Here is a 16,450-nt window from a genome sequence, read left to right on the forward strand (position 1 = left end):
TTTGTATTTGTACAAAGTACATCATTGTACATATAATGACCAGGACAGATTGCTGTACTATATGTATAGTTATGACTAGTCAGATCACCTACTGTAGTAGACAGGTAGGCGTAAGTTTAGAAATGTTTTACTTGATTGTGTATTTTAGTGCTTCCCAATCCTGGTCCTTCCCATCCCAAAAAGTTCCAAAAATGGTAAACATGTCTCCCTATCAAGCTGATGATTTAAATTAGGTGTGTTAAATAAGGAGACATCTAAAACTTTTTGGGAGGGGGTCCTCAAAGGACCAGGATTGGGAAGCACTGGTGAATTTGACTGTGCTCACCTCACCTCACTTGACTTGATGATATATATATATTTCTTTATTATTTCACTACATATGTTTGAGAACTTCATCTTTGAATGAAATAATAGATATGGTATGGTGAAGATGCTTTAAAGACTCACGCACGCACGCACGCACGCACGCACGCACACACACACACACACACACGCAAACACACACACTCACACATACAGTGGTGGCTTTGTAAGTGAGTGTGTGAGTATGATCTCTATGGATCTTCATTGTGATGCCCATGGGAGCAGATGTCACTGGCATTCTTTCAATTGTATCTCTCTCTCTCTCTCTCTCTCTCTCTCTCTCTCTCTCTCTCTCTGTTCAGAGTGCAAACTGAACACCAGATGGAGAGACTGTGTTCGGTACTCCAGTCTCATCACAACTGCTCATCACAATGAATGCTTATATTTGATCTCCGAGGCTGAGTTTCTTCCTCAATTTCCTTTCTCTCTCTCACTCCCTCATCACAAAGAAAACAAAAGACTTTCTTTCTCGTCTGACTCTCACACACTGTACGAGCTCATAGCTCAGCGGATGGCTTTCTTTCCACAGTTTCTCTAAGGCTGATGTTGGTAGGGGAGTCCCTGCGCTGGGTCTACAGACGGGTGTATTATTTCATTAAGTGCTTTTCAGCCCAGAGGGGGATTTGGGGACAAACCTTCAGGCTGTGTGTGACAAGGTTACGACCTCTGACAACCCCTGCCCAGCACACAACACCCATTCTCTCACCTTTCAATCGTCGTCATACACACCGAAGATGGGCACAGACACCAGAATACACAGCTATAATCCATTCAGAAAACACAATAACTGTTGTTGGCAACTTTTAAAGAGTTTTACGACAAAACACTAAATATGTTCGGAAACATGCCTAAAAGAGAAAAGTGCTTAGGTAGGGTTGTAATGACCTCTTTTTGTAGCACACTGTGTTCTGACAAACAGCAATGTGAATCGAAAACATTTATAGCAGTGTTATTCAACTAGGGAGGCTCAAGATTATTTACAATTAGAAAAAAATACAAAATTATATTTATTAGTGTTATATTGGGTAATTTTTATATCAATTAAACATCTTTTTACACTGTTAGAAAAATGATCAAAATATATTCCCCAGGTGTCACCAGGGGTTACCCTTTCAAAAACCCTGCTTTGGACCTAAAGAGTATAGGTTCAGTACCTAACGGTCTGTCACAGGGGCGTAAACGTTAACGCTTCCCATTCACTTTTAATGGGTGACGTCATGCGTTGCCGAACTGAATTGTGGATCCGTCAGCACAGTTAGTGCTGTTGCTCACGGCAGAAATTGAACATTTCTCAACTTTTCAAGCGGCAAGGCGTGTGTCAGCCAATCAGATCGCCTTATGCAAATAACCTAGGCAGAGCCAGCCAATTACATTTATGGAAGACCGAAGCATGTGTTGGCCACGATTCAGACAATCCTTCCATCAAGCATTAACACTTTCGGCCCGTGTGAATGTACCGTTAGAGGTACATATTGGTACCAAAGGTATATATATCCGTTTCTAATAGTACACACACTCACCTAAAGGATTATTAGGAACACCATACTAATACTGTGTTTGACCCCATTTCGCCTTCAAAACTGCCTTAATTCTATGTGGCATTGATTTAACAAGGTCTTTAGAAATGTTGTCCAATATTGATAAGATTGCAGTTGATGGAGATTTGTGGGATGCACATCCAGGGCACGAAGCTCCCGTTCCACCACATCCCAAAGATGCTCTATTGGGTTGAGATCTGGTGACTGTGGGGGCCATTTTAGTACAGGGAACTCATTGTCATGTTCAAGAAACCAATTTGAAATGATTTGAGCTTTGTGACATGGTGCATTATCCTGCTGGAAGTAGCCATCAGAGGATGGGTACATGGTGGTCATAAAGGGATTAGGGCTGTCACTTTTCGTTCGAAAATCGATTGCACAATCGATCGGACCAACCAAAAAAAGTTTCGAAAACGAAAATAGGCAATCGATTTTAACCAAATATGTACACTATTAATTTTAAAACAATTAAACAGTTAAAAATATAGATGTAACAAAACTCACAAACAAGCAGAAAAAGAAAATAAATAATTCCGAAAGTGCAGTAGGTGTGCGAAAGCTAGACAGAAAATACCCAGCAATTTTACGCACCTATAGTTTTACGCTTTCAATCGCTGCATCTAGTGTTTTGCAAAGAAAATGGAGGACAACGTCAATAAACCTGTGCAACACGAGAGAGCGTCGAAATTGTGACGTTACAGAAGATGAAGGAATTATGACAAGGAGCCACCCTTGCGAGCTGACAACCGCTTTTGTGATGGAAGATTGGCAGTACGAAATACGCAGCTGGCAACGAAGTACCCGAGTTTCCCTGGGACATCAGTGCGGTCGGAGTGCGTCTTCACAACAGATGGACATATAATGAATGAAAAGCGCTCTGCTCTTGACCCCTAAAATGTTGATCGACTTGTTTTCCTGACCAATAATTTGTAATGGCCCTATTCTTTTTGCGCATTTCATTATGCCTGCCTAGTGCCGCCTAAGTGTCGGTTACGTTTAATAAAAAAATACACAGCATGTTCTCAACTTCAAGTAAGTCTATTTAAAGTTTCATTTTTGAACAGTTGTTTGAAATGGATCGAATCATTATTTAAAATAATTTTTGAATTGCCTAAATCATAAAAGCAGCCGGTTGAAGCCCGCAGTAATGTTTTTCATTTATGGCAGCAGTCCACTCTGCATATTTTTTTAGAGAATGTTGCACTACTGTTGCTGTTTTTTATTCTGCACGAAACTTAATGACAATGAATAAGAAATATTGCTGACTTGTGCGTTTCAGGCGCTCTCTTTACATTTGTCTGTTATTTGGCGTTGAAAATGGAAACGTCTTTTTTAGACATGGAAAATCGATTTTACAATCGATTCAATGAACACTTATATATTAAAAATCGAAAATGATTTTTTCACAAAAGTGACAGCCCTAAAAGGGATGAACATGGTCAAAAACAATGCTCAGGTAGGCCGTGGCATTTAAACGATGCCCAATTGACACTAAGGGGCCTAAAGTGTTACACCATTGCATTAATGAGAAATTGAACAGGTGTTCCTAATAATCCTTTAGTTGGGTGTATTAGGACCTTTTTAAAGAGTATGGGGTACATATTTTAACCATTTTTCATGAGTATAGTTATGCCAAGCTCTTGAATAACTCCTTGGGCAGAATTTTTTGAGTATTGGACAATGGGGGTCTTGTTTATGGTAACTTGGTGCCTGGGACAGTAACTGCATTTAACAATCAGGAGCTGTGAGCATTCATAGGGGATTGGTGAATTGGCTGGACAAAAAAAGTGATGTGTAAATCCAAAGATTAAGTACTCAAGAAGTCAAATCTTATATTGAGTTCTCAATTAGTTGGAAGATTTACCCAATATTAACAATCTCATACTCGAGTACTGAAACTATCTAACTTTGAAGTACTGAGAAGACAGGTAGTCCAACAGACAAAATAACCCAAATGTTCATCGTAATACACCCATACAAAGACCAAAAGAAGACAGAGAGTGAAGTGATCAGGGGCTGAAAAAATGGAAGAGGAGGAGTGAAGGTGGCAGGGGGGCCCGAATAAAGAGGGCCGCTGAAGGTTAGACAGAATTCGGCATTGTTAAGGCAAGAGCACCACGTTCTGTTGATCTGAACTGATCCGGAGAAACAAAACCGCATTGTTCCTCGCAGATGGAAGCGAGTGTGTCGTCAAGGTAACCAGATTAATCTCCCCTTTCTGTGCTTCCTCCGGTGAAGAGTGCTAATCGGCGGGCTTCTTTCACGCTAAAGCTAGCCTCAAAGCCCGGCCTCTAACTAGCCCTCTAATTAGCCGCAATTACAATGAAGACAACATGATGAGATAATACAAATTTGCAAAATAATGACATACCACGACAAAATATTCCTCCTACTAAGCAGCAGATTTGTTCTCTCTCTCCCTTTCTCCTCGGAGCCACAATGAGCCGGGGCCCTCCTAAAGCTGCCCGGCAGGATGGTGCTGCATTATCAGACACAGGGATTCATTGTCAGCCTGCTGTTTTCCTCAATCACCAGGCCATTGTCTGCTGTCTTAAATAAAAACGACTCGAATGCGAGCGCACATAATGATCCCCTTCTCACCAGCGCACAGAGCCGAGCGGACAACACTACACATCAAACACGCACTCAGACGCGCACACATACGCGCGCTGGCCCTTGGGCTCAGGGGCCGAACGCGCAGGCAAAGGTGTTTCGCGACACAATTATTGTGTGAGAAAAGCAGGATGGGGGAGAAAGAGAGAGAGAGATTTAAATGATTAAGAGAACAAAAGAGTGAACAAACGAAAGAGAGAGAGAGGGGGAAATTGGAAAAATTAAAATGAATGAGAACACAAAAGAATGAGAGGAGAAGTAGGCTGGAAAGGAGGGAGGCGGAGAGGAAGAAAGGAGAAATTGGAGGAAAGAAGTCCTGGGGAGACAACGAGAGAGATGAGTGATGGTACAGACTGTTTGTTTTCATCTGGTTAGATCAAATTAAACAGCCCTTAGTCAGCTAGACAACACACACTTATGACATCAAACAAGACACAGTAAGAAAGTGAAATAGAGAGAGAGAGAGAGAGAGAGAGAGAGAGAGAGAGAGAGAGAGAGAGAGACAGAGACAGAGTTGTTGTCATTGGAGGAAGCAATAAAGTCCTCTACAGCAGTGGTTCCCAAACTTTTTCAGCGTGCGGCCGCCCTTGTGTACGGTGCAATCCTTCGCGGCCCCCCACAAAGAAAATTTGTGACAAAAACTGTTCTAAAACTCAACATTTTAATAAAAAAAATATTAAATTATACAAAAAAGTAGTGCTTTTGGTTAGTAGCCTTATTTTTTTAGGTTCAATTACACAGAATTCATGATAAATTTATGTATTTCATAAAATGTCATAAAACTGGGGCCCCCCTGGCACCATCTCGCGGCCCTCCTTGGGGCCCCGGCCCCCAGTTTGAAAACCACTGCTCTACAGTATAAGGATGTGACACAATGGTCGACTAGTCAGTTAGAGAGGTGGACCAGTTGATCTAGTATTTTTTTAAAAATGAATCCTCTCATTGAATTAGGGGCAAAGAGTGCCCCCATCCTCTGCAGAGATCATGTATATTTATGTATTCCAGGGTTTACTTCACACATGAATCACAACAAACGGTGCCTGACCCATAAAGACACCCGATCACAAAATTTGCTTAAAAAAAAACCCCTAAAGGCCTTTTATTACCAGTCTGCTTACAATATGATGCCTTAAGCTATAAAAGCGATTCCAAATCAGCCCACATTGTTAACCTCAGCAGACCTGTTAAACGATTTCGCACGGCGTCACGCTGAATCTCTAAAGTCTGCAAGTGATCGGGGGAATACATGATAACTGAGAGCAGTAACACAATTGTACTACAGATCTACTGTGATATCACAATGATAAGCTCTGAACAATCACAGTTCATCTCATATGTGACTTTGGAAGCAGTTATGAAAAAGCATCAAAAAGGCCCTCATCTGAGCCGGGCGGCTTCAATCCGCCGTTTGAAGTCTATTTCTCGTCATTAACCCAACCTGCATTCATTAACAAACACAGTGGCTGTACTCAAAGACGTCGCTCCGGTTGCCCCTGTTGTTTTGTTCGCTACACCTTATTAGGGATTGCGCTCCTCAAACCAAATAATTATTTCAGAGTCATTAAAAGAAAAAGATGAATAATGACATTAAAAACACTGGAGATTTGCTCTGCTTTCTTCATATTTAAATATATTTTCCCTTCTGCTGTTGTGTAAACAGGAATTCTGCATGTAATGAGGAGGACAGAGGAATAAAAGCAGAGACACCTGAATCAAAGCCAAGACCAGATATTAATCACTATGCACTATGGGGATTCAGCACTATGTTTTTCATTTCATTCACAATAGCCTTGCTACAATATAAAGCAGAATAAGGAACTATATGGTCGACCTGACTGATATTAATTCAATTCAATTTAATTTTAGTTTATCTTTCCATATCTATTCATGAAGTTAGCAATTTGTAAATAACTAGCTCAAATAAAGTCTTCTCGGCTATGAAAATGTATTTAAAATTCCGACCATTATTGTCCCAAAAAGTTTATTTCCCACGTTGACACGTTGACGCATTCACACGTAAGCGTTGACGCTTCCCATTCACTTTTAATGGGTGACGTTAAGCGTTGGCGAACTGAATTGTGGATCCGATTAACATGATTTTACTGTTTTTATTAACTATAAAAGGTAACAATGCAGAGACCCTGCATTGGCTCCCTGTCAAATTCCGTGTTGATTTTAAAATTCTGATGTTGACTTACAAGGCACTAAATGGCCTTGCTCCTCAATATTTCTCTGAGCTTTTAAAACACTACATCCCGGCACGTGATCTTCGCTCGGCTGATGCTGGTCTTTTAATTGTTCCGGTTACACGCTTAAGAACAATGGGTGATAGGGCGTTTTCATCAGTTGCCCCAAAGTTATGGAACTCTTTGCCTTCTGAGATCAGAAATGCAGCTTCCCTGAAAAGGTTTAAAACATCACTTAAAACTCATTATTTTAAGGAAGCATTTGGGTGATATAGAGTTTCTTGTAGTTTTTTATGATTGTATCTTAAATGTTTATTTTATGGCTTCTAAGGGTTACTTTTAATTGTTTTATTATTTTACTTTAATTTATTCTTCCTTTTAATTCTTTACTTCCATTGTTTTATTATTATGTGTTTTTTTTATCACCATGTCTATTTTATATGTCTAACTTTTTACTTATGTTAAGCGCTTTGAGAAATGAGTTTTAAAGGCGCTATACAAAATAAAGATATTATTATTATTATTATTATTACAATAATTAAACATTTTACGAAACAGCTAAAATCTGAAAGGCAACATATAAAAGTACTGTATCAAAGCATTGTTTTGGTCAACAAATACTGAATAAATACATTTTGTAAATTATTAACATTCAAAACCATTTGCCCCAGCCTGATACTGTTCTAAAAAACACATTTAATCCTTTAGTTAAAGGGGACATTTTTAAGATGTCAAATATATGTATCATATATCACATGCTTGCAGAGAATGGTTTACCAAAACTAAGTTACTGGGTTCATCTTTTTCACATTTTCTAGGTTGATAGAAGCACTGGGGACCCAATTATAGCAAGGAAAAAGTCAGATTTCATAGTATGTCGGCTTTAAAAGTCTATCCATTATGTAGATGACCCTCGCCTAAATATATTCCAGTTTAATCTTACTGTGTTTTGAAGTCAAAAGTGGCCCAAAAAGTGGAGGTCTTACCTGTCTCCAGCTTCACCTGTCTTCATTCCCCCAGCAGACAGTGTGAAAGTGTGGTTAGATTATTTGAAACAGTCTGCAACACAAACATTAAAGAATTTTCGGTTATTGAATTAAAGGTAGTCAGTGCCTGTAAACAGCATTCATGTTCAATTGACTTGTTTTTACTTTTATTGTGTTACACCAATTACTGCAAAAACTGTGTGTTAAGAACCGTAATGCACTTAACAGAAAACTTAACCGGTCGTCAAAGAAAAAGCCGAAGGAAACATTTGATACTTTACAAAATTAATTTTAAAAAATTAAAAACAACAAAGTGAAGTATTTGAGAATAACTTCAGCTTGAACCAGAGTCGGCAGCAGTTACGTCAGATGTTTATCTTTCTTGACTTTTCAACTTTTTATGAAGGCAAAATTGCTTAAAGGAATATTCCATTTTCTTAAAAGAAAAATCCAGATAATTTACTCACCACCATGTCATCCAAAATGTTGATGTCTTTCTTTGATCAGTCGAGAAGAAATTATGTTTTTTGAGGAAAACATTGCAGGATTTTTCTCATTTTAATGGACTTTAATGGACACCACCACTTAACACTTAACTCAACACTTAACAGTTTTTTCAATGGAGTTTCAAAAGACTATAAACGATCCCAAACGAGGCATAAGGGTCTTATCTAGCAAAACGATTGTCATTTTTGCAAATAAAAATAACAAATATCCACTTTTAAAGCACAACTTCTCGTTTAGATCCGGTCGTCATGCACTAGCGTGATCCGACGCAATACGTCATCACGTCAAGAGGTCACAGAGGACGAACGCGAAACTCCGCCCCAGTGTTTACAAGTGTTGAGAACGAGGACCGTTCCTACGTTGTTGTATGTCAACTGATACTAATTAATGTCTTTGTGTCAGTTTATTGTTTACAATGGTCCGCAAACGTGCGTTTTATATATGTAACACGTGACCTCCCTACGTCACTACGCATTTACATTAGGTCGCGCTGGACCGGACCTAATCGAAAAGTTGTGCTTTAAAAGTGTATATTTGTTATTTTTCTTGTCAAAAACGACAATCGTTTTGCTAGATAAGACCCTTATGCCTCGTTTGGGATCGTTTAGAGTCCTTTGAAACTCCGTTGAAAAAAACTGTTAAGTGTTGAGTTAAGTGTTAATTGTTGGTGTCCATTAAAGTCCATTAAAATGAGAAAAATCCTGCAGTGTTTTCCTCAAAAAACATAATTTCTTCTCGACTGAACAAAGAAAGACATCAACATTTTGGATGACATGGTGGTGAGTAAATTATCTGGATTTTTCTTTTAAGAAAATGGAATATTCCTTTAAGTCTTTGAACTCCAAAATGTCACTTTACAGGAAATGATTTGGTCTGAGGTTCGACTGAGCCAGTCCAACACATTCAACTTCAATTTGATTCTTTTTTTTATTTTGCTCTGCTCGTTTTCCAGGTTCTGCTCCAGAAAAGGATCCCCAAAGTATTTGCTATGCTTCAATGTTGGTGTCCTCAATTCAATGTTCTGTGGTAGGACTGGGGCAAACACAGTGCCTGAGGACCAAAAAGTTAATTTTTGGTTTTATCAGACCATATTCTTGTAAACTGGGGATTTTACATCCCTTAAGGTGATCTCCAGCCCAGATGCAAATGCTTTGTTCTTACCACTCTTTCTGTCAAAGAGATTAATTTAATGGTCTTGCAGTTGTTATCTAAGCTTCAGCCATCTCTATGACTCTAACTCAAAAATGGCATAGGCCTGGTTGCCCTCATAATTCAGTTCTTGTCATCTAAACCATAAATTAAGAAAGACAGCACATTCTAGAAAGATCTTTCACATTAAAACCTTTTCGATTATGAACTTTAGATTATTTTGTTCTTCTGGATTTTACATATTAACAGTTACGGATTCATCACTATTGGTAAATTATTTAAAAACAGTTGACGAGCAGATTATATCCTGCCAAGGATTGTAAAAATGGCAACATGATCTTACAAAGTTCGTTGGGATAGTCACAGAATTTTTTGCTAATTTTTCCGTGGCATTCTCACGGATTGGTTACTCAACTGCTTTTTCCAAACCAAATTATTTTCAATTTTTTTTTTTGGTGTTTGCGTTATTATGTCACTTTAAGTGTTGGTTTATACTATTTTTTCTGATGTATTCTTTTATATTTTCTAAACTATAAACAATTGTCGGCTGGCGTTGGGTAGGGATGTCATTTTGTGTAAATCGTACTCTAAACCGAGGCGACAATGGTAAGAAAATAGGACAAAACTGTTGAGCAACCAATCCGTGAGAATGCCACGGAAAAGAAAGTTTGTGGCAGGGCCACGGAAAAATGCGGAGATCCGTTAGAATGCCACGGAAAAATGAGCAACAAACTCAGTGACTATGCCACGGAAATTCGTGAGATCAGGTTGAAAAATGCTGTAGGGGGGATGTACACCAAGGCGTTTATGTCGGCGGCCGGTGTATGTTTTCAATTGTTTCCAATGGAAGCAATGTGCTTTTCAAAAATGTCAGCAGCTGGCGTTTTTTCCATGCTGAGCACCCAGCATTTTTTCTGGACTCAACGCTGAGCGCCCAGAGTTAAAATATAATACTGATGTTCAAAGCAGACGTATAATACCAAATGCTTAGCTGAAAACACGCTGGCAAGCGCCAACAGTTGGGGGTCCGCCTGCCATTTTCAGGCACGTTTAAACAGTTCGGTGTACATGCTCCCTTTTAAAAAATGCCAGCAGCTGGCATTTCTTTCATGCAGAAAGTTTTTCTGTGCTCAGAGAGTTGAAAAATGTTCAACTTTGGGTGAAAAGCTCAGCTCGTCAATGTCATGTCTCACACGGCCGTCCAATCACAGTGGAGGAGGGGCGGGATAAACATCACAACAACCAACTGGCGCATCGTACAATGACTAATAAACAAAGCAGAAAGAAAGCTGGCAGACGGCAAAAAAAGCTGGCAGCTGGCAGTCGGTGTCCGGCAGGCGTTTTAAGCCATGTTTAAATGCTTTGGTGTACACACTCCTTTAGAATGCATCTTGCTTAGTTTGAATTGGGTCACAATGACAAAGTTGTCAGTAATTTTCATTCTATGTAATCGAAAATCGGTACCGGCACAAACATTTTGTATAAGTGCATCCCTATTAATAATATGTGACCCTGTCGGAGCCGATGGTGTAGTGGACGGTGCTCCAACATATGGTGCAGACGCACTTCTGGCGACCCGAGTTCGAATCCCGACTCGAGGTCCTTTGCCAATCCCATACCCCTCTCTTCACCCTATACTTTCCTGTCGTCTCCTAAATTACTATCCAATAAAGGCAAAAATGGCCCAAAATATATCTTTAAAAAAAAATAATAATAATAATATGTGACCCTGAACCACAAAACCACACTGCAAAAAATTACTTTCTGACTCACTGCAAAAAATGATTTGAAAGAAAAAAATTCTTAGTATTTTGTCTTCTTTTCAGTAAAAATATCTAAAAATTCTTAAATTAAGATGATTTTTCTTGATGAGCAAAACGGCCCAAAAAAATAAGTGTAGTTTTTAGACCAAAAATATCAAATTTAAGTGATTTTGTGCATAAAACAAGCAAACAAATCTGCCAATGGGATAAGCAAAAAATCTTGAACATTTTTCTTAAACACTAAATTCAAGAAAAATTTGCTTACCCCATTGGCAGATTTTTTTGCTTGTTTTATTCACAAAATCATTTACATTTGATATTTTTGGTTTAAAAACTAGACTTATTTTCTTGGGTTGTTTTGGTTATCAAGAACAAGAATCTTCATTTAAGAATGTTTAGATATTTTTACTGAAAACAAGACAAAAATACTAAGGTAGAAAGTCATTTTTTGCAATCATATGTCACACTTGTATATTTGCCAACAATACATTGTATGGGTCAAAATTATAGATTTTTTCTTATTTTCATGATTCATTAAGATTTTCAAATAGTAACTCAGCCAAATACTGTGCTATCATAACAAGCAATCAATGGAAAGCATAATTTATGATGTATAAATCTACAAAATAAATTACCCTTATGACTTGTTTTGTGGTCCAGAGTCACATATATGTGTTTTTATTCAGAATTGAAACGTACAAATACATCTAAAAATGTACACTTGTTTCAAACCATAATAGGTAAAATATGGACATACAGTATATACTGTATATGTATATATGTGTGTGTGCGTGCGTGTGAAAAGGCAGAGAAAGAGAGAGATATTTGGGATGTGGGTTAATATGTGTGACTTGGTGACTTAGGATCATTACCAGATGAAAGGAATGATGTACAGGGTCCATAATGAGACTGCAATGTGATTAATACTGACACTGTGAGCTGTCTCTAATTATTTTAATTCAATCAGGCCCGCTCTACACACACACAATGTACAACAGCCTCTCGTTTCCTAAAATACAGATGTACAATTTCAGACACTGGCTGTTACTTGTAAATAGAATCGTCTGGCGAGTGACCTCGATCGCACAGAGACGCAGTCAACCGTTAAAACGCCATCCAAGCCAGTCGTGTTCACAGACCAACTCCATTACTCTCACATACAGGAACCTACAGTATGCTACAGTACATGCAGAGGTCCGGTTAGATGAGAAACAATGTGCGTGATAGCGCCGGGGATGCCCAATCCAGTCCAGTGTGTGTTTGTCTTTCTCTTGGGTAAATTCAGTGCTTTGCAATCCTGTCATAATTAGCTGAGCTGCTTGACTGACGACCTCAGTAACAAGTGGCATCATGCGATTCACTTTCTGCTTTGTTGTGTAGGAATCTGAAAGGATGCTGCTGGTTATTATCGTAATTGAGACAGCTGATTCGTTCACTGCTACTTGGGAAAGGATGGCTTTAATTTGCCCAGCGGTTCTGGAATAGATTTGGACGCTCGAGTATGACACTGTTTGCTCGCTGTTGTTTACACAGCGAAGGAGTGCAATAAAACGCTTTCAATGATTTTTGCTCTCTCTCAGTCACTAATATGTAAACACGCAGGACAGGAGTTAAAGGATAAACTACGCTTGTTAAGAAACAGATGCAAAGATAAATTCCCATGTCATTCGTGTAAGACAAATGGGAGGGTGTGAGAGATGAAGAAACCCGATGGATAAAATGAGCAGATCTTGAGGGGTTGTCATCGTAAAAAAGACAAACATCCATTAATCCAGTTTCTTAAAGGAACAGTACACCCAAAAATTGAAATTGAAGCACAAAACTTTTGTTTCTAATAATTTTCTGTCATAACCAACAGCGAAGTGAAAAGTTACCCATTAGCCTTTTAAAGGCCCTAATATGTAACATTTAGGTACAAATATATAAGTACAGTATGTTGATTTCAGTACCTTTACGGTACTAATATGCACTCTTTGGTAACAGTATGTACCTTTTAGTTACTAATATGAACTATTTTAGGTAAAAGGGGTATTGCCCCAGTTTTTTGGCAATTTTACTTCATTGTTTGAAAAAGAGCAACTTTGGCATTTGTCAAAAAAATGTCTTTTACTGAAAAAAAGAGGGTGTCTAAAATATGACAGAATTATAATTTATAGGCAAACTATTTTTTAAAGCAGTAAAGGTTTATAACAAAACACTCGGCACTCCTATTTTAAGTACTATATACAAAGCAGCTTCATTGGCTCGTATATATACAGACATGCGTTTGTGTATATACTTGTGTGTCCAAGGTGAGAACAGTTAGTAAGTGGGACTAGAAGGTTTAGACATTACCGGGTGAAAGGCTCTTTGTTGGAGAGAGAAGAGGAAAGGGGTCGGAAAAAGTGGGGAGGGGGGTAGTCGAGCAGAATAATGCGCTTCATTGTGTTTTGTGGAGGAATGTGCAGAGGTATGGTTCGAATAAATGCCCCGCACACTGCCATTGTCCCACCCTTGCAGCCCCTCGCTACCTTGACGACCCCCCGCCGGAATTAGCATGCTCCGCCCCCCATGCCTGCACTTGAAGGAAGAAAGCGATTAAACTGGACCTGGGGCTAATTCCTGCCCGTGTGTATGTGTGTGACTTTGTGTGTGTGAAGCTCGATATATAATACAGAGCAGACGTAAGAGAGGCCCACATCTAGTCTGCCATGCCTTGGCCTTAATTAAATGAGACACAAACGGTGGGCTCGAAAATTAGTACTGTAACCACGCGCAAGTCACCCTAAACCAGACAAACACACACGCATTCATCAGAGGATGACTTCGAGGTCAAAGGGCAGCGACTGAAATACGAAAAAATGCCAAGGGAGGCCCTCGGTCGGACCTTGAAGCAGACAGAGAAACAATGCGCACATTCAGCTGTGGGCGATCTATATCTATTCCTTTGGCTTTTTTCTATACTAGGGTTTACAAAACGTGGCTGGTTAATGTAGATGAGGATTTGGAAAGGATCAGTTACAATAATTTGTAAATATGAGATCTAGTCCCCGAGAAATCAAAATGGAGAATGATTATATTACAATAACATTCAAATAAAAGCATTCAAAACTGTATGCTTTTGGCACTTCTGCCAATACTGATAGATGATTTTTGTGACATCATTCTGCAGCTTTTTATCAAATTCCAGGCTGTAATGTAAATTAAATGCTATTGGCTATTTTAAAAGGGGGAGGAGTTCAACCCTAACTTCCTGTTTCAGTGGAAATTAGTTTAACGCAACCAACAAAGCACTTCAGTGGGTCTTTAAATGTTTTAGGTTGCATTTCATATTTCTAAAGTGTAGTCAAAATAACATTAGTACTTAAATGTCAGGCCATGCTTTAATAATAAAAACTTTATTGTGACTGAAAAGTAAGATGCAAAAGCCGCTAAATGTCACCTCTGTCAAAAAATGAGCTAATGATATTGACGGAATGCTTGTTGTATACGTTCATCAAATACTTTTGCTTCAAATTCACTTAATCCTGCCAAAACGATTTAGCAAAGTTTGAACATATTTTGGATTTCAATTTTTGAGCTGCTAGAGTTTTTTTCCCCGGTTATAGGAGGTTTAACGAATATATTAGTATATTGACCGAATGTTTTATCCTTTAACCATTATTCAGAAAGGAGAGTGAAGAGTGACTCGAGATTTTTTTAGAAGTGTAGATGTTTGCATGCCCTTTTTTCCAGCAAAATACAGTGAAATTTGTTAACTCTTTCTGTGCCATTGACAAGTTATGTCGTAAACTAAGAAAAACTGCTTTCCTGCCAATGACAAGTTTTTACGTCAATCCATAGTTCCGCTATGATTCACTAGGTGGCGCTCTTAAACAACTTTTAAAACACTAAAGCATCCACTGATCCAAAAACAGTAAAACTCTGGGTATATTTTCATCATCGTTCTGAATCTGATCTCTAATGATGCGTTCACACCAGATGCGAAAGAGGCGGCAAGCGCGAGTGATTTACATGTTAAGTCGATGCAAAGACACAAATAGGCATCCTGCGGTGCGGTAAGCGCAAATGTCGCGGCGCGGATGGAGCGTTCAGAGCAAATTCAGCATTGCTGTGATCTGCGCAAGTAGAAAAATCTGAACTTTCGCGGTTTTTCGTGCCGCGTCTAGCAGTGACGTGATTACAGGTGGAGTGGAGGAAAACAAAACAACAATGGAGGACAATCATCAGCGCTACTGAGACATCTTTGTACTTTCACAGGAATTAAAAGGATCTCTTCTTTTGTTTGTAAGAAACTTAGTGATGAGGTCGAACAACCTGGAAAGTTTACTCAATTTGAGCTACATAAGCCACTCCTTTAACGCAAATTTATGCGTGAATGTCTCAAATAACTAGAATTTCACGCGTGAATGAAGCAAGTAAACTCAAAATGTTCAAGCGTCCAACTATAGTTTTTGCCGCCTCTTTCGCGTCTAGTGTGGACACACATTAACAAAAGTCCTTTACAAAAATGCAATTATCTCAGTTTTTTGCTACCCATAAAACCTACTCATATTTGAGAGGTGATAAAAGAGAACAAATAAAGTTAGGATGAAACAGTTTTTTGTTGAAAACAGAGGGTCTGATCTTTCATTTGATATATTGTATGTTTATATACTTAAAATTTCTGGAAGGCATTAAACTTTTGTAAAAATCATAAAAATTCTGGCGCTGGCGGGGAGTTAAATACCAAAGAAATGACTAAAGTGACATTTGTGAAAATAAGGCAAACAACATTTTCATTGCCATTAAAGTGAGATTACTGAACCTAAACATAAGAGCTTGATAAAAAATGCTAATTTACAAGAAAACAGACGAACTTGAACTCTTCATATATTATTGCCACATATAGATATACGCTGCTCTTCAAGGCTAGTAAGGTTGTTCACAGGGCAAGTCAAAATCTGAGTTACTGTTCTGACTACAGTACAGCAATAGTAAAAACTGTACTGCTAAGCCTTGCATACACACTTCTACAGTATATACAAACACACCCTCACCTGTGTGCACAATGTGTGAGTTTTCTGGATGTGTGCACTGGGGTTGTAAATGTGAAGAGGGGAATCCTGGATTGACTGTATTTAATTAGTGTCAGTAGATGTGTCCCGCTGGAGATCACTAATTAGACTTTTACATGCTGATGTAATTACCTGTGAGTGCTGAATATGTTTCATTTAATACAGCCCTCCTGTTTCTAAACAGACGGCCTCTTTTGCGATACCGCGCAGGTACGCGAGCAACCTGTTTCTCAATACAGGGCCCTTTGATGCAGCTCCTTTGAGAGGCACTCAGCTGCGTCTAGCCACATGGCCTTGTAGAACAGCACA

General features: G+C 38.8%; 1 protein-coding gene across 5 annotated transcripts in view; it reads right to left on the reverse strand.

Annotated features, from left to right (window-relative positions):
* Positions 1-16,450, reverse strand: part of sox5 (SRY-box transcription factor 5) — a 291,386-nt gene that overhangs the window by 124,916 nt on the left and 150,020 nt on the right. For all 5 annotated transcript variants that reach the window (XM_065268644.2, XM_065268643.2, XM_065268647.2 and 2 more), the window contains one exon: positions 7,687-7,759. In XM_065268644.2, coding sequence (XP_065124716.1) covers positions 7,687-7,712 — 26 coding nt within the window. In that variant the 5' untranslated portion in view covers positions 7,713-7,759. The remainder of the gene's footprint in view (positions 1-7,686; positions 7,760-16,450) is intronic.

The sequence above is a fragment of the Paramisgurnus dabryanus genome, chromosome 1, assembly GCF_030506205.2.
Source record: "Paramisgurnus dabryanus chromosome 1, PD_genome_1.1, whole genome shotgun sequence".
NCBI lineage: Eukaryota > Metazoa > Chordata > Actinopteri > Cypriniformes > Cobitidae > Paramisgurnus > Paramisgurnus dabryanus.